At 64.3% G+C, this 18,896-nt stretch overlaps 1 protein-coding gene across 1 annotated transcript in view; it reads left to right on the forward strand.

Annotated features, from left to right (window-relative positions):
- The first annotated feature begins 154 nt into the window (after positions 1-154).
- CARD14 (caspase recruitment domain family member 14) overlaps positions 155-18,896 on the forward strand; it is a 25,250-nt gene continuing 6,508 nt past the window's right edge. The window contains exons 1-18 of the mRNA XM_053660016.1: positions 155-738; positions 1,370-1,449; positions 2,332-2,626; positions 2,929-3,023; positions 5,287-6,468; positions 7,579-7,796; positions 9,501-9,722; positions 10,298-10,435; positions 11,312-11,637; positions 12,340-12,507; positions 13,264-13,383; positions 13,906-14,031; positions 14,324-14,473; positions 15,378-15,494; positions 15,680-15,816; positions 15,956-16,050; positions 17,462-17,522; positions 17,694-17,883. Coding sequence (XP_053515991.1) covers positions 9,512-9,722; positions 10,298-10,435; positions 11,312-11,637; positions 12,340-12,507; positions 13,264-13,383; positions 13,906-14,031; positions 14,324-14,473; positions 15,378-15,494; positions 15,680-15,816; positions 15,956-16,050; positions 17,462-17,522; positions 17,694-17,883 — 1,839 coding nt within the window. The 5' untranslated portion in view covers positions 155-738; positions 1,370-1,449; positions 2,332-2,626; ... (2 more) ...; positions 7,579-7,796; positions 9,501-9,511. The remainder of the gene's footprint in view (positions 739-1,369; positions 1,450-2,331; positions 2,627-2,928; positions 3,024-5,286; positions 6,469-7,578; positions 7,797-9,500; positions 9,723-10,297; positions 10,436-11,311; positions 11,638-12,339; positions 12,508-13,263; positions 13,384-13,905; positions 14,032-14,323; positions 14,474-15,377; positions 15,495-15,679; positions 15,817-15,955; positions 16,051-17,461; positions 17,523-17,693; positions 17,884-18,896) is intronic.

Here is an 18,896-nt window from a genome sequence, read left to right on the forward strand (position 1 = left end):
CACTGCGCGCCGACCCGCGTACGAACGGGCGTCGGGGCCGCCCCTCGGGAGGGCGGGGACTTCTCATCACGTGAAAGGGGATGGGGAGCTTGCCGCAGGAAAAGGGGCGGGCTGCCGATTCTCACGCGAGACGCGAGCTCTCGCAGGATCTCGCGGGGCCGGGGCCTCGCCCACTCCCCTATAAAAGCTGCAGAGGCAGGACAAAGCTGATGCCCGCTGAGTTAGGAGTAGGATGTTTGTGCTCAACGCGTACTCGGCGCCGCCCGAGGCACGGCGGCTCTACCTCGAGTGAGAACCGGGGCGCGGGCCGCAAAGTGCTTATACGTGTATGCGGTGTCACTGGCCGGACTCGGAGGGCGCCAGACACATCGTCGGAAACGGGTTATTACCTACGTGGGGTGGAAATGCTCGCTGCAAATAGTCTGCTTTTGGAAAACCTGGAATCAGCTCTGGTTAGGTCCACGTTTTTTAACCCCTTAAAGAGTAGCCCCTACTCGGCTTCGAGTATAGAGACAGGGCCACGCCTGGGGCTGTGCTCACTGGGGTCCCCCGATGCCCTCCTCACCGGGACCCCGGGGCTGGCCGCGTGACCGTGAGGACGCGCCTTCGTTGGACCGCAGCGCCCTCTTCACTGCGGCCTCAGACTAAATCCTGCCGTGCAGACGACCCCATAGGCACTGGCTTCTTGCTGCCCCGCCAACATACCCAGTTACGCCAACTCCCCCCACACTTTCTTAAGTACGTGGGCGCTGAACCAGCCTCTCCGCCCGACCCGTGTTCATTCTCTGTTGTATGAGAATCGGCTTTTGTGAGAGTCGCGCTCTCACCCTTGCCCGTTGTTTTCTTGGTTCGCCTCCTGGCCACGTCCTTAAATCCAGGGCCACTTTCCAATTCCAAAGCACCGGGGGAACTCCTTCTGTGAGGGTTCGTTTAGTGAAAAAAGCAAGGAATCGGTTCACCTGCTCGGCCCGGCCCAGGGAGAGGGCAGTGGGGAGTGACAGGTTGACTGCACGGAAGTGAATGCGGGCTCCCTTCTGTGAGGTGCTCGGTCCTCAGGAGAATCGCCTGAGCACGCGTGCCCAGCAGGGATGCCGTTATTAATCCAGTATTTAATGTTCATAAAGCTGAATTTCTTAGGCTTCCAATAACATGGGAACGTAAGTTCTTGGGTCTTCTCACTACCGGAGGACATCCGGTGTCTCTTCGGAGGTTGCACACACTGTTTAGGAAGCCGGGCAATAGGGCTGAGTTGTGAAATACAGATATCTTGAGACAGTAGGAGAAAGGAATGTAAAAGTTGTCGAAATGGTCATTTCAGATATACTGAGTTAAATTTGTTACTTTAATGTCACTTGTTTCTTTGTACTAGGAAAACATAGCTACATTATGGAAACGTTGTAACGTGGAGACATTTCTCTCCCTGTGATACTCCTAGTGAAGGGCTCTGTTGTAAGTGCCTCATGGCAGGGAGATGAGGGGGCGGGCACTGGGGAGAGGGCGACTGAAGGTGGGGTCGCCGGACCCTCCTGCCAGTGTCCAGGGGTCGTGGCCTCTGTGACGCTTGCTGGGCATTTTAAAAGTCTCACTCCGGAGCCACCTGTACCTGTCTCGGCCTTCCCGCTGTCGTGTCACTTGCCACTGTTTTCCCCACAGTGTTCCTTTCGAGGTGTGAACGCACCTCCCGAAGGCCCCCTCCTTTTGTTTGGAACCAGAGTTCCATGATGATGACGGGAGCTCTGGGGTGGGACAGGTGTTGGGGGCCCCCCGGTGAGCAATGGAGAGCAAAGCAGACTTGCCCTTGTCCTCCTTGGGATGGTTCTAATCAGGTGGGGTACCCGTCCCTCAAAACACAGACTGCCTCCAGGGCCTCCCCTCCCACCCTGTTATGTTTGGCGGAGGAAGTTAATTTCTCGCCGGATTAGACTCAGCCCAGGGAGGGCCCACGTCCGTCTGGCTCCCCGAGGCTGCCCTAGCACATAGTAGGTGTGCCTGGATCCAGGGCAGGGAAGGCAGGGGCCCAGCCGCCCAGGAGCTCCTGGAGCTCAGGCCAGAGCAGCAGGGCAGGCCGGAGTGGCTCTGAGGGCTGCACCTCCTGACTGGCCTGTTGCCCTGGGCCCGTGCTGGACTTGGTCGGATGGGCGGGGTGGCCCATCTAGTCCTGGGGTAGAGGAGGTTCGGCGCAGTGCTCCTAGGCCTGCCGGGCTTCCGTGAGTCATCACCGTAGGAGGAGGTGGGAGGTGGTGGCCTGGATGAGAGGGGCTGCCCCTAAAGACGGACTTCCTGCCAGGGACCCCGCCCAGTACGCAGTGGCAAACACTTGTTTCTTTCTAGGTGCGGCCTCTCCAGCCCCCTCCCCTGGGGAGGCACAGGATGAAGCCCAAAGCCCCGCCTGACCCCACCCAACTGGACCAGGGACCCCCCACCGCCAGCGTCCAGCATCGGGCGGCAGATGCGCATGGGGCATCTGTGGGCATCAAAGGGACAGATGGCGCTGCCCTCCCAGAGCTGTGCTCCAGGACAGGGCAAGCCCAACAGAATGTGCAGACTGGCGACATCCTTGCAAACAGTAACGTGATTGCAGTTGTCACAGCTTCTGTGATGCAAATGAAATGAGGCCGGTGGAGAGGTGAGTGGGTTGGGGACACACCAGCGGTGGGGGCGGGAGGAAGGCACTCTCCACATTGTGAGAGGAGGAGTGTTCTAGGAAGAAGGGACGGGGGTGTGAAGGCCCACAGGTGGGCGGGGTATGGGCAGGATCCAGGGCTGCAAGAGCAGGGTGGTAGTGGCACCGGGAATGTGGGCAGGTGGGGAGTGGGCGGAGGGGAGCAGGGACAGGGCAGGGGAGGTCTGGCAGATAATGAAATGGCATTCGGATGTGTCGCAGTTGCCCTGGCAGCCACTTCAGGGTGCTCTTTCCTCGGGGGACAGGAGCACAGGCCGCCCAGGGTGAAAGATGACCTGGCTGTACGAGAGAAGGACAAGGGGCTTGTCCTCTGGAGGCCACGCTCCAGGTGGGGAGGCAGGTGAGAAACCGCAAGGAAGTGCAATGCACAGTGTGTCGGGAGCCGTGGGTCCAGTGCAGAAAAACGGCCTGGGGTGGGGCGCGGCGTGGGGGCTGTGAGTTTAAACAGAACGGCCTGGGAGGCCTCGCTGGGAAGGCGGCCCTGGTGCGGAGTCCTGAAGGAGGCGAGTGCAAAGGCCCTGGGGCAGGTGCGTGCCTGTGCGTCAGACTGACAAGGAGGCCCCGAGTGTGGAGCAGGCGAGTGGGAATGAGGGCAGCAAGCGCAGGACACGCTGCAGGGCTTGTGCCTGGCGGTGGGGAGGACTCAGAGGCTCACGGACCAAAGAGAACAGCCTGACCAGACCCCCAGTGGCTGTGGCAGGAGCGTCGCTGTGCCAGCTGTGTTGAGAGCTGGCACTGGAGGCAGCAAGGAGATGGCCAGGATGTGATTGCAGGGCCCCGGGTGCACGGTGACCGGGCACAGCCACGCGGTGTCCCCAGGTGAGCACTCTGGGTGTGCGCTCGCAGAGGAGGACCAGAGTGAGAGGTGACCGGGGACACCGATTCCGGGCGGGCCACCGGCATTGCTTAGCTGCACCCCCGCCCACCACGAGAACCGGTGAGGGGCCCCAGCGTGGGTCCCAAGGGTGCGGGGACTCTTTCTGAGGGATTCGTGAGGACCCAGGCTGACCATTCACACATGGCGGGAGGCTCTTCCCTGCTCTCACACCAGGGGAAAGGTCAGTTTCTAGAAGGTTCCCATGGCACCCACAAGGGCAAAACAAGCCCTCCGCGCATGGCAGTCGTGCCGTGAGAATGCTCCGGAGCTTCAGCGAGGCGTGGAGCGTGTGAGACATCACTTCCCGGGGCAGGGCGGCGGGACACCACACCTGCCAAACCTGCTCCCCTGCCGCCCGTCAGCAGGGGCTGTCCCAGTCCTCGGTCACAAGAGGCGGGGCAGCCGGTCCTCCCGCAGCAGCATGGAGTTGGTCCCCACGAGAGCAGGTCAGTGCACCAGCAGAGGGAGGGCGGACAGGCCCCGAGTGGGGTCTGAGAGCCGCCCTGGGGGAACTGGAGGGGCGGCTTCTTCCCCTGACGGAGGGGTGGTGCCCGCCTGTGGTCCCTCCCGCCCGGGGGAGCGTCTGGGCCGGGATGGGTAAGGAAGGGTGTTCGGCTTTGCTCTCTGATGTCTGGTTGTTGCCCCAGGGCGGGAGGAAGCGAGGGGGTGTTTCCGGTGTGGGTGTGGCGTGGAGAGGACCTGCTGCCCGTCTGGGGGGTGAGGGCCGACCAACGTGGAAGGGGCACTTCGGTGCCGGTTGGAGCTGAGGGGAGCAAGGGGGCGTCGCTGCTTCCTTTTGTGCTCGCTGCCCGCCTGCCTCACCCACCACGTTGGGGTTCATCAGACACCCCGAGAGCTCACCAACACATGCCTCCCTGTTCTGGGGGTTCTGTGCGCGTGCATGCGTGTGAGGGTGTGGGCACGAGAAGAGTGTGGATGGGGAGGGGCAGACAGGAGGGCACACGTGTGCGGCACTCAGGTGGCCGTCGGCTCTCTGTAGGAGCGCCGGAGGGCGAGACGCCCTGGGGGTCTCCGCTAGGACAGCACTCACCCCCGCTCAACCTGGGCTCAGGTGCAAAGAAGCCCTCCGTCTTTGCTGCCCTTTGGGTCCACCGGGAGCTGCTTCACTGCGGGAAGAACGGGCCAGAGTGGCCGCTCCTTGGCCGCAGCCACTTACACCCGAACCGCGATATGGCTTTGGGGGGCCCAGGAGCCAAGGGCGGTTGGTTGGGCCTCAGAGGGTCCTGAAGAGATCTCTGTCTCCAGCTGCCCAAGAAAGGCAGCTGCCAGCTTGAGCCTGGATCCTCTGTGCTCGGGGGAAGCCTGAGGAAAGCAGGGTGCTCTCGGGGCCTGCGTGGGAGGCTAGTGGGGTGGGGCGGTGGACAGGCCGGAAGGCCCTCCCGGAGCCGGCCGCCACCCTGGCCCAGCCTGGGGAAGGCACCGAGGACCTGCGCTTCCCCGTGGGTCCAGGCCGCCGGGCCCCTCAGGGCCTGCGTGCTGGGGCCGGAGTGCAGTTCGCTAGAGACAGAAGTTCGTATTCAGGGAGCTCGGATTTCGGGGTCACTGACTCCTGGCCCCAACCTCATCCAGGGCCATCGGCCCAGGTCACAGGGAAGGCTGTGGAACCTCTTGAGTCAGGATCAATGGTATTGAAGCGATGCTTTGTGAGAAAACTTGGGGAAAAAGAAGGAGGTTTCATAAAGATGCTCCATTCTCCTATCTTAAGTGGAGGGTTAGATCCTGTCCAGGGAGTGAGAAGCGGCCACCTTGCCCACGACCCAGGCCTGGGCCAGCAGAGTCCTGCCCCTCCCCCCGGCTTTTCCAGAACTGTCCCCGCTCAGCAGCCCCTGCCGCCCTGGTCTGCTCCCACGCTCTCCCTGCCCACGCCCGCTACTGCGGGTCCTCCTCGCAGGACCGAAGGCAGGGCCGCAGAGGGCTGGGTCCGGGCGCCTGCACCGCCTCCGCCGTGACACTTGGCCACCCAAACTGTGTCCCTGTGAGAGTTCACGCCAGGGCAGGAAGTGCCCTGGACAACGTGGGACAGAAGGACGCACAGCCCCAGTTCCGTCTCCGTTTGACTGGTTGAATTAATGGCGTTGTTTTCTGAAATACTGACTCTTTGGTTTTATGGAACCGGCACTCGTTCTAAAAGTTCCATCAACGACAAAGAAGGAGGCGTCGGGAGCCCTGAAGTTACACGGACACGAATGTGACCAGTGGGGGCACTGGTGAACAGCGTCCGGAACCTGCAGGCACTCGCGCTCCGTCCGTCTGTCCCATGAGTCTGTGCGCACACCTGCACGTGGGACTGGCCGAGCAGCAGGCGGCAGAGGGGTGGGCGAGTGCGCAGACCAGAGGCTTCCGCCGGGACAGACTCACTGTCGCTGTTCCACAGCAACAAGACCACGTTCCACGTGGCTTCAGAGGAACGTGTACGTTTTACTTGGACCCCAAGTTACTGTGCAAACAATGTCTGGGTGCAGCGCGGCCACACCCCGACCACCAGGGCCGCGCCTCGAACACCCACCAGGCCGGGGTGGGGGCGGCTGCTGCCCCCTGTCTTCTCACAGCACCGCAGCTGAAATTCCGCGGCACACCAAAAACGTGTTCTTTTTGCCAATCTGACCAGAAGATGGGTATAATTTTGCTTGATTTACAAAAAGTAAGGACAGTAATTACCCACCCTTTTTGCTCCAAGGGGACTTTTTAAAAATCAGGAGCCTGTACTCGTACAGAAGGATTTCTGCTACCGAGAATGAACCAGTCGGGCCCCACCTTGTGATGTCCTGTGCCCAGTGAGATGCAGCGCTTACCGTGTGACCGGGACGGCCGCCCACACCGCATTGCTATTGTGTTGGCCATCGTCATTCTTTGTTCTGTTTTGTTTTGTTTTAATCCTCACCCAAGGGTATGTTTATTGATTTTGGAGGGAGAGGGGAGAGAGAGACAAAGAAACACTGGTGTGAGAGGGAAAGTGATCGGTTGAATCCTGTAGACGCCCCAGCCAGGGGTCGAACCCACAGCCTCCCGGTGGATGACGCTGCAGCCCCCCAGCCATCCGGCCGGGCCCGTGTTGTTTTTTATCTGTCGATCTGAAGGAAGGCAGGTCGGTGCACGTCTGAGTTAGAGACGTCACAGAGATCGACAGCCCCGTGAGACGGCGCCCACCCGGCCTGGCCTCCCAGGGGGCCGTCAAGGCAGAGAATCTCCCCCCAGGGTTTCAGGGCTGCGGCTCCCACCAAGTCCTGGTCTGTAGTGAGACGGCCCCAGTGCGCGCCACGCGGCTAGGCGTGCTCACGGGTCCGGCGCCCTTCCTGAATCCCAGCCCCTGGGCCAGGATGGTCACCCTGCCCGGCGGATCGGAGAGCTTCCTGTGGGGGACGGGGCAGGGGCTTTGGGGGGCTGCCTTTGACCTCCCAGACTTCCCCAGAGTTTCCTCCCCTTCAGATGGGCAGACGGTGGGGAGGCCGCCCTGCTCCATGACAGGGCCCCGCCCTGTGAGCCCTCCACTGGCTCCGGGGCTCGTCTGACTCTTTCCAAAGTTTTTGGCAGAAAGTTCTTTCCTTTCCGCCTTGCCTTGTTTGTGGCCTCTGCTTTTTTTCTTTTTAAAGATTTTATTTATTTTCCCTGGCTGGTGTGCCTCAGTGGATTGAGTGCCAGCCTGCCAAACAAGAGGTGGCTGGCTCAGCTCCCAGTCAGGGCACACGCCTGGGTTGGGGGCCGTGTCCCCAGTAGGGGGCGCACAAGAGGCAACTGCACACTGATGTTTCTCTTCCCCCCTAAAAATAAATAAAGGAATAAATAAATAAAGTCTGTTATTCTTTTTAAAAATCTTTTTAAAAAAGATTTTACTTATTTTTGGAGAGAGGGAGGGAGGGGGCAGAGGGAGAAAGAGACGAGAGACACCGGCTCGCTCGTGCTGAGAAAGCGTCTGTATTTGCTGAACGGACACGAGGGTGAAAGGTCTGTCCCCGTGTTTCCTGGATCTGAGTTTGTATTTCTCCCCACCTTGCACTAGTCTTCGTTTCGTGAACTTTGAGTTTTGGAGCAAGTCACACGGCGTGAAACAGTCTTCAGGTGGCCTCGGCGCTGGCTGGGCTGCTCTTCCTGTCCAGCCCTGTCCCGCCGCCGCCAGGACCCTGCAAAGGAGGCTGCACCACCTGGCCCGGGGGAGGGGGCTCCGGGTCCCCTTCCACCGCAAGCAGTCCCTGCGCAGACGGACGTGAGCGTCTCCCGGTGAGTGTGCTGCCGCCCCCGGTCCCGGGGGTGGGCTGTGGGGTGCAGCCCAGGCTGCTTCGTGTCCACTGCGACTCGCTCTGGTTCCTGAGCCCTTCTGGTGTCCCCACCTCTCCAAGAGGCACCAGATACCAGCCAGGGCAGCCTGCTGTCCCAAGGGGTGACAGGTCACAGGCGCGACCAAGTCACAGGCGTTCTCGGGTCCGAGAGACACATCCCACCTGTGCCCGGCCTGCGCACAGGGCGTCACGACAGCACTGAGTGTGCCGGGAACAGTAGACACAAGGCAACGCCCAGCCCGGGGCCGTGCGCTGTGTCTGTCACTGACTGAGACACGCAGCTGAGGAAGGGGTGTGGCTGAGTGGCACCCTGCACCAACCCTCGGTGCCCTGACCAGGTGACACTGTCTCGTGAAGTGAGAGTGAGCAGTGAAGCTGCCGCAGGTGTGACGTCGCCAGAACCCTGCCTGGTGCTGTGTGCGGTGGGGCCGAGGGGGCGGGCGGAGCTCTGTCTGAGGGTGCATCTCCTTACGCAGGGATCTGAAGTCCCAGCTGTTAGCGCGGGGTGCGGGGCAGAAGGTGGGGAGGGCAGGGGCGGGTGGACAGCCCGAGGTTCAGAGACATTTTGGAGTGGTTTAGGTGCCCTGATAGGCTCCAGACCTCGTGCAGGGCCAGGTGGCGGTGGGGAGGGGAGAGGGAGGCAGCGGCTGCAGAGGCGGGAGGGGCCCTTGGCAGGTAGTCGTGCCCCTGGGACTTCGGACTGGGGACGTGCTGGGCTGTGACTGAGCTGCGGCAGGGCCTTTGTCCACACGGACCTGGAGCTTGGGGCCGCCTGGGGCCTGCCCCGCCCAGCACAGCTTGGCCACCAGAGGCTGCTTGGCCATCTCACCCCAACCCATGCCTTCCTTCTCACCCCGAGCTGGCTCGGTGTTTTAAAATTTTTTATTTATTTTAGAGAGAGGGAAAGGACAGAGGGAGGGAAACATCAGTGTGTGGTTGCCTCTCACACGCCCCCCTACTGGGGACCTGGCCCGCAACCCAGGCGTGTGCCCTGACTGGGGGTCAAGCCCTTTGGTTCGCAGGCCGTCACTCAGTGCACTGAGCCACCGCAGCCGGGGCCAGTTAGCTCCGGTTTGTATCAATCTAGGATGTGCTGTTAACAGTGTCCCCACACCCCCGACCCGTCCCTCAGGTGTCCCGGCACGAGCACCCGCCGTGCCCGGCATGGGCGGCAGCCTCCCACGAGAGTGCCCGCCCCCCGCCCTGCACCGCGGGCCCCGCTGCAGCCTCACGCCCACCCAGGCTGCTGTCTCCCCCACCATCACCCTCCGCAGCCTTTCCAGACGCCTTCCCCTCCGTGCCCTGCCCTGAGGTGTGGCTGTCACAGGGGTGCTGCCATCTGTCCCCATCCCCCTGCTGGTGTTGTGTCCTGCTCTAGGCCCACCTCCCCAGCTGACCGCCCTGGGCAGGGGCAGCGGCCTGTGTGCTAGAGGCAAACCCAGGTCCCTCTCTCCCCCGGGTCCTGGACTGGTGTCCCTCCCACTGGTCCCAGGGCACTGGGGCAGGGCAGGTGTCACCGTCCTCTCCGAATTGGTCGTTTCCTCCCCTGCCTGTGATGAGGGGGAGGGTGGCTTGCAGAGGGGGGAACCCCAACCCCTCGTCCCGGGAGCCGCGGCCCTGGGCGCTCACCGTCCTGTCTGCCCAGGGCCCGCAGGCATGGCGGGACTGCGCCGCACCGAGTCCACGCTGGCAGCCCTGGACGAGGAGACGCTGTGGGACATGACCGAGAGCCACCGCTGCAGGATCGTGCGCAGCATCTGCCCCAGCCGCCTCACGCCCTACCTGCGCCAGGCCAAGGTGCTGGGGCAGCTGGACGAGGAGGAGGTGCTGCACAGCCCCCGGCTCACCAACAGCGCCATGAGGGCCGGTGAGGCTGCGCCCGGGCCTCTCCGCCCGGCCAGGGGCTAAGGGGCCGAGTTCTGCATGCGGGACCCGTAAGCGCGTGGCCTCAAATGGCAGAAACGGTTCGCGCGCAGTTCGGGGCTTGCGCCCGAGACCCTGGTGCTGGCGGGCCGCGCCCCTCTGAGGGCTCCGGGGGCGGGTCCTTCCTGGAGGACCAGCTTTGGGGGGCACCGCTCCAGCCTGTGCCCCTGCTTCACGCACCTTCTCTGAGGGTGTCTCCTGTCCTGTCTGTCAGAGGACACCTGTCACTGGGTCGGGACCCACCCAGATCGTACACGACGCTCTCCCCTCGGGGTCCGTCACTTAAACACACCCACAGAGACCCTTTTCCCAAATGAGGTCCTACTGGCAGGTCCCGGGGGGCACGCCCTGGGGGCCACCTCCAACCCGTTCCAGCCCTCAGCACTCGGCTCCTTATGGCTGCTCAGTAAATGTCAGCCTCGCACTTCTCGAGGCGCCTGCCACTGCGTGAGCCCGAGGAGCCCAGGGGAGTTCAGGGCCCTCCCTGTCCCCCCCCAGCCAAGACCTCTGTCTCCCAAGGACACTTGCTGGACTTGCTGAAGACGCGAGGGAAGAACGGGGCCGTCGCCTTCCTGGAGAGCCTCAAGTTCCACAACCCCGACGTCTACACCCTGGTCACTGGGCTGCAGCCGGACGTCGATGGCAGCAGCTTCAGTGGTGAGCGGGCGGTGGTCTCCGGGAGGGCTTGGCGGGGGCTCCCTGGCGCCGCTGGCTGCTAGGAGCCTGTGGGGTCCCGCTCTGCTGGCGGGCCGTCCCCCACGCTTCGCTGCCGCCTGCAGGCAGCCCTGCCGTCCCTGCACCCCGTCCAGCACTCTGGGGTGAGGAGAGCCCCCAGCTAACTGTCGCGGGGGTGGGAGGAGGAGCCCGGGGCCTCGGGCTCTGAAAGGAAAAGTCTGTCCCTGATTAGCCAGCACCAAGAAGGGCCCCTCATGGTGTCCTTTCCTGGGGTGCCCTGTGCTCGAGGCAGAGGGCAGCCCGGTCCCAGGGTCCCAGCCTGGCTCTTGGGAGGGCCCACCCTCACAGAGAGGTGCCTGCTGCGCTGTGGGGGGCGGGCGGGGTGCAGGCTGCAGCCCCGTCTGCGTGTGCTCAGGCCTGGCTTGGGGGCAGGTGAGGCCACTCTGTTGAGGAAGTGAGTTTAGGCTTCCGTGGAGGAGCTGGTGGAAGACCGGGTGTCCCGGGGAGCGGCCGGGGAAGCACGCTGTCCACCTGGCCTCACAGCTGCGTGTGTGCCACTCGGAGACGCACATGCAGACTCCGCTGCTCCTGTGTTCGTAGGACGAGGTCAAACCGGTCCGGCCGGGCAGATGAGGGGCAGCCGGGCCTGAGTGGCGGGGCGGCTCGGGGAAGCCTGGTGCCAGTCTCGAGTCACACAGTTTACTCACCCAGAGTTGAGTGCAGTTCAGCCAGGAAGCCTTTGAAGAGATGGGCAGACCAGGGTGGGACCCTCTAGAGTCTGGGTGCAGGAAGCAAAGTCCTGCAGGCAGGACCCGGTGGGGGCTGAGGTGGTGACACCTGGGCCCCCCGCCCCCGCAGGGCTCATGGAGACGTCCAAGCTGACCGAGTGCCTGGCTGGGGCCATCAGCAGCCTGCAGGAGGAGCTGAGCCAGGAGAAGGGGCAGAGGGAGGCCCTGGCGCAGCAGTGCCGGCGGCTGCAGGAGCGCCTGCGCGAGGCCGAGGCCCAGGCTGAGGGCCTGCGGCAGCTGGAGGCGGACCATGCCCGCATGAAGCGGGAGGTCAGCGCCCACTTCCACGAGGTGCTGAAGCTGAAGGACGAGATGCTTGGCCTGGCGCTGCACCACAGCGGCGCGCTGCGGGAGAAGGAGCTGGCCGCCACACGCTGCCGGGCCCTGCAGGAGGAGGTGCTGCTCCCCGCCCACTGTCACCAGCCCTGGGGACGCCTTCCTGCCCCGTCCGCCTAGGCCCAGGCTCCAGCAGAGGGCTGGCCCTTCTCCTCACCCCCAGGCCCCCCTTAGCCCGTGGGCAAGGAGCCTGCCCTGTAACTCCCCCAGGACTGGCTGGCCTGCGCACAGCCCGCCTGCCTCTGTCGGGGGTGGGTCTGGCTATTCTGGGCTCTGCAGCAGTGGGCCCCCCAGGCCCCACGCCCGTCCAGCTGCCGTACGAACCCCAGGGACAGCGGGCCTCGGTCTCCTCGTCTTCCTCAGCTGGCCCTGGACGCAGGCCCCTCGAACCCGACGGCGTCCTTTACTCCTTTCTCGGCCGCCGCGTTGCCGTGGTGATCAGGAGGCTCTTTCAGTATCTAGGGTGTTCCCGACGTGTCGTTTTGCTTCTTGCCTTTAACTGTGCCGTCATCTTTTCTTTGATTTTAAACCGTGGAAGGAATTTGAAATTTGTCTTTAAAAGAGTTCAAATGCAGTGGTATGGAAGACATCCACACACCTCAGTTCATCACTGTGCTCTCTGCATCTGCTCGGTATGCACGCACACGCGTGTGAGCACATGCATACACGTGTGCACACATGCACGCACACACACACCGCCCCCCTGTGCCCGACCCTGCGTGGGGCACTCAGTGCTCACGCGCCCGGCACCTCTCCCGGCAGCTGTACCTGACGCAGCAGGAGCTGCAGCGAGAGAGGCTGGCCGCCTCCTGCGAGCGGGAGTTCCGGGAGCGGTCGCTGAGGGCGGCCGACAGCCTGGAGCCCGGAGCTGAGGAGCTGAGCCGCCTGAAGGAGGAGAATGAGCAACTCCGCTCGCTGACGTTCAGCCTGGTAGGTCCCCGTCCCCCCAACAAGGCTGCCTTCCTCCCCGTGGCCCTCAGGCCTGGCTTCCTGCTGGGCGGCCCCCCCACGAGCCGACAAGAAACCCAGGGATGCAGTCCTGTCGCTCCCCCAGACGCTGGTGGAATTAACAGAGCATCCAGCTCAGCTCCCCCGCTGCAGCCGTGCTGCTTCGGAGTGGTCACAAGTAATGGGGTTCACTTTAAAATTGGGGGACGGAATGGAACCCATATGCCTGCAGAACGTGCTGCGTTGGACAGAGGGAGTTTCAGGGTGCAGAGGGACGAGGGGCACCGCGCCCTGGAGTGTGCTCACCCGGAGCTCAGCTCATGGTCCATTTCTGGGAACCAGCAAGCTCCCATTCCCGAGCACTGCCTTCAGCAGACACCTCTGGGTGCAGGCGCGGCCACCCCGTGGCTCGGGAGGTGCCAGTGCTCCTGACCTGCCTGCAAAGCAGCCCCAGCAGGGCTGGTGTCCACCTCTCTGCAAGGGAGCCGGCTGCAAGTGCCCGAAGCAGGAGGTTCTATCCTAAGAGGCCTCAGCTTCTAGCACTTTCCACCTTCTCGAGCAGCCATGCACTGCAGAGCCGCGGTGCGGTGTGCCACCTGGGTGGAGAGCAGTGCCGCCACCTCTGCCCGCACTGGGCCTTCAAGCTTCCCAGTCTCGGCCGAGCTGCTGGGGATGCTCCCCAGGGGCAGGCCCGCGGGTGGGCGGGCGGGGCCCCGGGCTGAGGTCTCTCTGCGCCAGGCGGAGAGGGACATTCTGGAGCAGAGCCTGGACGAGGCCCTGGAGAGCAAGCAGGAGCTGGTGGACCGCATCCACTCTCTGAGGCAGCGGGCGGTGGCCGCTGAGAGGCAGCGGAAGCAGGTGACTGTCCGGCGTCCCCTGTCGGGGCAGGGCCGCAGGCTGGGGCAGGCGTGTTCTTGAGTCCGTGCTGCGCGTGGGGCCGAGCGGGCCTCACTGACCAGACGCCCTTCGTCGTGTGCTCCTTCATCAAAGCCGTGTGGGCACCTGCTCGCGGTCGGAGACCAGAGGTGCCGGCCGGTGGGCGGGGTGGTGAGGAAATGGGTGGCCAGTTGGCGGCAAGAGCAGGGCCCTGCATGGGGCCCGGGGTGGTGCCAGGGACTGGCTGAGCCGCTACAAACAGGGACGGGTGGGCGGCAGCAAGAAAGCCGGCAGACGGGAGTGAGGCGGGTGGAGGGAAGTCGCGTGTCCCTGGGGCACCAAGTGAACAAAGCCACCACGTGCTCCACAGCCGTGAGAGCCGTGGTGGCCCGGCCTGTGCGCGTGAACCCCCCGTTTCTCCCCGGGGCCGCTGCACCGTCCCTGAGGCTCCGGGCCCCACCCGTCCTCCCAGCCGTGTGCGTCCCCCCACCCCGCCCTGTCCAGTACTGGGAGGAGAAGGAGCAGACCCTGCTGCAGTTCCAGAAGACCAAGGTGGACTGCGAGATCTACAAGGAGAAGATGGCGGCCCTGCAGAGCCAGCTGGCGGAGCTGCAGAAAGAGCGGGACCAGGTGCGGGGGGGGGGGGGCGGGCCGGACAGCAGGGGCTGGCGGCTGAGGGCGGGCTGGCCGCCTCCTGCTGCTGGTCCTGCCCTCTGGGCACTGCTTCCAGATTTGGGTCTGTCAACCCCCACCCTCATCCCCTGCTGACCCAGACTAGAGGTCATGGCGTGTGCCCATCGGGCGAGCTTGGTGCTTGCTGCACAGAGTGCAGACGACCGACCAGGGGCTTGCTCTGGCTGGGGCTCCTGCGTGGCGCCTGCACGGCCGTTCACGCTCTGGTCGCCCTCTGTCCGGCCCACAGGCCTACTCCGCCCGGGATGCGGCCCAGGTGGAGATTTCCCAGAGCCTGACGGAGAAGGACGCCCTCCGCAGGAAGGTGTTCGAGCTGACGGACCAGGTCTGCGACCTGCGCCAGCACCTCCGCAGGCTGCAGGCTGAGTCCTCGAAAGCGGTGAGCACTTCCCCGCCCCGTGGGCACTGGGAGCAGCGCCAGGGCTGCAGGCCCCCGGGCAGCGTGTGCCTGGGGTGGGGCCACCTGGCCACGAACGCACGCCCCTCCTGCAGCTGGGACACCAGGTGTGACTCCGGCCCCTGCGCGCTGGGTCCCGTGAGGGAGCCGCGCTGTCCGATGCTGCAGATGCGCCAGTGGGCAGCTGGGGCTGCCGCTGCTCCCCGTTTCCGGTCATGTCACGCGTGCCTTGGAAGGGCAGCTTAGCAGAAGGTTCTGGAAGCCATAAAGCGTGGTGTGGGCATGAGGAAAGGAAGCAGCAGACAGAGTCGAGCTCAAACTGCTATGAAATTTCTAGTTACAACCCAACCGGCAGCTCCAGCTCCAGGTGCCCTGGTGGGCAGGTGAGACTCCTGAGAGGTGTCTGGGGGCCTTGGTGGAAGCCGGAGCCGGACCCCCCTTCCCTGCACAGGGTCCCCTGCCCTTCCTCCTGTACCCCCAGCCTGCGTCAGTCATCACACACACACACGCGCACACACACACACGCACGCGTGGAGCAGGGGCTGCCGGACACACCCCGGACTGCTGCCCACTGCGTCCCATCGCTCAGGGGGGCCCCGAGGCGCTGTGTGCGGCGTGTAGAGACGTGTACACGTTATGTACCATCGGTGTAACCAGGAGAGGAACACATGTGGCCTCCAACCACGGTGAAGTGCCCTCACCAAGCCCGCCACTGTGTGTCCCCTGGGCAGTCAGCCAGTCCCAGGCTGGGTGGAGGGGACGTGACCTCTGTGCCTGGAATTCCAGTAGGGGAGTGGGGAGCGGGCAGTGACTGAGTGGAAACGCCGGGAGCATCGAGGGGGAACCTTCCCTGAACCAACCAGCCCTCGGGCCTGTGTGTCTGCAGCCCACGCAGGAGGCAGGGCCCCGGGAGCCGGGCCAGCGGGGGAAGCAGCGGCTGGTGCGGATGTTCGCCGTTTGCCCCCGAGAGGACAGTGACCACAGCTGCCTCAGCTCCTCTGAGGTATGGCCACCACCCTGTGTTGCTGGGGGCACACCAGGTGCAGATGGGGGGGGCCTGCCATGTGCCGGACACTTCAGTGGACGGGGGCTGCACCACGGTACCCCCGGCGTCCTCTGGCCCCCACTGGGTGTCTTGCCTGTCCCATGGGGGCTCCACGCTGACCAGCCTCTCACCGCCCGTCTCAGCTCTGGTCCGACCTGAGCGCCACGTCCAGCCATGAGCTGGGGGACAGCTTCCGCTCCAGCAGCCCTGTGCCCCCCAGCCAGCTGTCCCTGTATAAGCGAGCCACGGAGGACTTGCAGGACGAGCCCTGGTCTTTCAGGTATAGAGGGACCGGCGTCCGGGTCAGAGGGTGCGGCCCCCTGGCAGTTTGCTGGGTGAAGGGCCCGGTGGGTGCCGGGGGCTCCGGGTCCGATGACTGGGAGCGGGCTGTGTGGCCTGAGCTGTCTCCCTCTGCGCAGCGACTTCTCGGAGACCCTGGAGGTGGACCGGGGAGCCACCCCGGGACCTCAGGTGGGAGAGGTGGACCTGGACTACGAGATCGTAGACGGGGCAGGTGAGTGCCCCTCTGCCCTGGCCTGAGCCTGGGTGTGCAGGGAGGCAGGTGAGACAGCCAGGCCTCTCTCCAGGGGCTGGGCAGAGAGGAGTGGACTTGACCGCCACCCTGACCGTGGCCCGGCTGCTCTGTGTCCTGGGTGTCCTTTTTGTCGCCAGCTGGAGGCCAAGGGGGTGGACCCATCTCCACATCCAGCTCAGGTCGATGCTCCCTCTGCCCGTCCCTGCTCTGGACCGTGGGCTGTCAGGCCTCCCGGGGACAGCAGGCGGCAGCAGGCGGCAGCCCCTCGCTGCTGTGGAGCCTCCTTCCTGTGTTGGCACCTGAGACCTTCCCGTTTCTCCTGTGGCTTATTCTCCTACGTGTGACCTAACTGGCTCTCGCCTTCTCAAGCCCTGGGCCCCTCTCGGGCAGCCTCCTTACCTCTCCTGCCCTGCACATCTGCCCCAGCCTGGGCCTTGCAAACAGTAGGTGCTCAGCACCATCACTGGAATTCACCCCACTGCCACCAGGGGGCGCACGCACCCCATGCTGGTCGGCTCAGCGGCGCCTGTGTGGTGGGGCCATGGGTCCCGTGACCAGAAGCCTTACCCCTTTCAAGATCGTTAGGGTTTCATTTGTAAGGAACTGTGATGAGCTGAGGGGATGTGCCCAGGTGGATCCGGCCTGGGTCTGAAGGGGGTGGTCGTTGGGCCTCCTGCCGTGAGCCCGATTCGAGCCCCTCTTCACGCCCCGGCAGTGGGACAGGCTTCCCTCGGCTCACACACAGTGAGAAAGATCTTTGCCTGTGAGCCGGGCACGGGCCGTGGGCGGCAGGAGGCAGGCGGCTGCCCACCGTCTGCAGGCTCGGGTCCTCTGGGCGGGCGGGCGGTCCCCCAGGCGAGAAGAGCAGCCTCGACTGCCTCCGGAAACTGCTGCCTGGCCCGTCCCGCACAGGCTGCGTGTTAAAGTGCAGCGCTGGGAGGCCCCTGGGGACATCGGCTCCCAGGACTGCCAGCTCGGGCCGCCCCGACCAGCTGGGGGTCTGGCCCAACAGTGGGGGTGGCCTGGGGTAGGCAGCAGGTAGCAGATGGCCAGCTGTGATTACTGCCGTGCAGAGAAGCGGGTCAGCGCAGAAACGCGGGCCGGGGTTCCTCCCAATGGACCTGTTCCCGTGAAGTCGGAAGTGCCGATTCTAGAGTCCCTGTCCTTGGGAGGGTGCCGGCAGCCCTCATGTACCACGAAGGACACAGTGCAGGTCAAGCCCTGGTGGGTGTGGCCCTCCACCAGCTCCTCCCCCTTGGGGGAAGGTGAACCCAGGGCTCAGCATCCAGGACATCGGTCAGCCTCAGCAAAGGGGGCTGATGGGACAGAGCGAGCACAGGTGACCTCGAGGGCCAGTCCTGCTGGCCGCTAAACCTCTGCTTCTACCTAGACCTTCTGGAGTCCGAGAGCTGCCTGCAGCCCACCTCCAGGGCCCTCTGCGTCTCAGGCAGGTGAGCGGAGGGCAGGGCCAGGGCCAGCAGGTGGCAGAGTACAGGGGGCAGGCAGGCAGGCGACAGCCTTTAAGAGGGCGGGGGCATGGCGGGAAGGAGGCGGTGGGCAGAGGCGCTGGTGGCCCCTCGGCTCAGGGCTGCACGTGAGCTCCGTCACCCTCCCTGCCACAGCGCCCCCGTGCGGCGCAGGCCAGCCCGGAAGATCCTGAGCCAGGTCACGGTGCTGGCCTTCCAGGGAGACGCGTTGCTGGAGCAGATCAGCGTCATCGGCGGGAACCACACGGGCATCTTCATCCACCGGGTCACCCCGGGCTCGGCGGCGGACGAGATGGCCTTGCGCCCAGGCACCCAGATCATGATGGTGAGACGGGGGCTTCGTCATGGCTGCCCATGCTTCAGCGGGGCGTGTGCATGCATGTCTGTGTGTCGAGTCACACACAATACATAGCATGCCGTTTTAACCGTTGGGGGCAGCTGTTGAGACTTTCTGTCGTAAGGTGTTCATGAAGCTGCAGGAAACATGCTCAGTGTAGCTGGTGACTGGGAAGTGAGCGCAGTGGCAGGGGGCGGGGGTTTGACCTCAATGCAGGGAGGCGACCCTGACGTAGGCAGAGACAGGATGACCGAGCGCTGAGCTGTCCCAAACACCCAGAAACATGCAGTGCAGGAACTGCGCAGGGGCGGACTGGGGTAGGTGGGTGTGGGTGTGAGGTGAGCCCTGAGGGGATGGGAGGGAGGCTGGGCCCCTGGCCCAGGAGCCCCACGAGCCCCACAGGCTTCCGCTGCTGCACGGCCGCCCACGTGCCAAGCCGGTTCTCCTGTGTCTGGAGTGATCCGGAGCCGAGCTCCTGATGTGTGCGGCGCTGTGCTCTCCGCTCCACACGATGGGGAAGCCCCCATTCTCTTCTTAGCGGTCCTTGCGGGGTCTCAGCTGTCAGCGAACACCCTGAGTCCCCAGCAGCAGGGTCTGTCAGTGACCCTTCAGCTCAGGGAGCTGGGGGGTGGTGGCCTTGGCACCTAGCAGGGGGAGGCCAGGGAGGCCGCTAAAACCCTGTAGGGCCCAGGGTGGTCCCTGACCCAGAATGCCCCGCCCCAGAGGCCCACAGTCCCAAAGCTGAGAGTCCCTGCTCTAGAACGTTCTAGAACTCTCTAGAACGTTCTAGAACTCTCTAGAATGCTCCAGAACACAGGCCCCTTTGGAGACCAGAAGCTCAGTTCTCAGTGCTGACCCTGGTGTGTGGCGTGTTGGGAAGGGCTGGCAGTTGACTCTCAGGGTGGGGACCTGTGTGGCTCAGAGGAGCTAAACCGAGACGTCTGGTCTGGGCCTGTGACGAAGACGCTGGTGGGCGCCTGCGCTGGCCGGGAGGGCGGGCG

The sequence above is a fragment of the Artibeus jamaicensis genome, unplaced genomic scaffold, assembly GCF_021234435.1.
Source record: "Artibeus jamaicensis isolate MK-2021 breed Jamaican fruit bat unplaced genomic scaffold, CSHL_Jam_final contig_2259, whole genome shotgun sequence".
NCBI classification, from domain to species: Eukaryota; Metazoa; Chordata; class Mammalia; order Chiroptera; family Phyllostomidae; genus Artibeus; species Artibeus jamaicensis.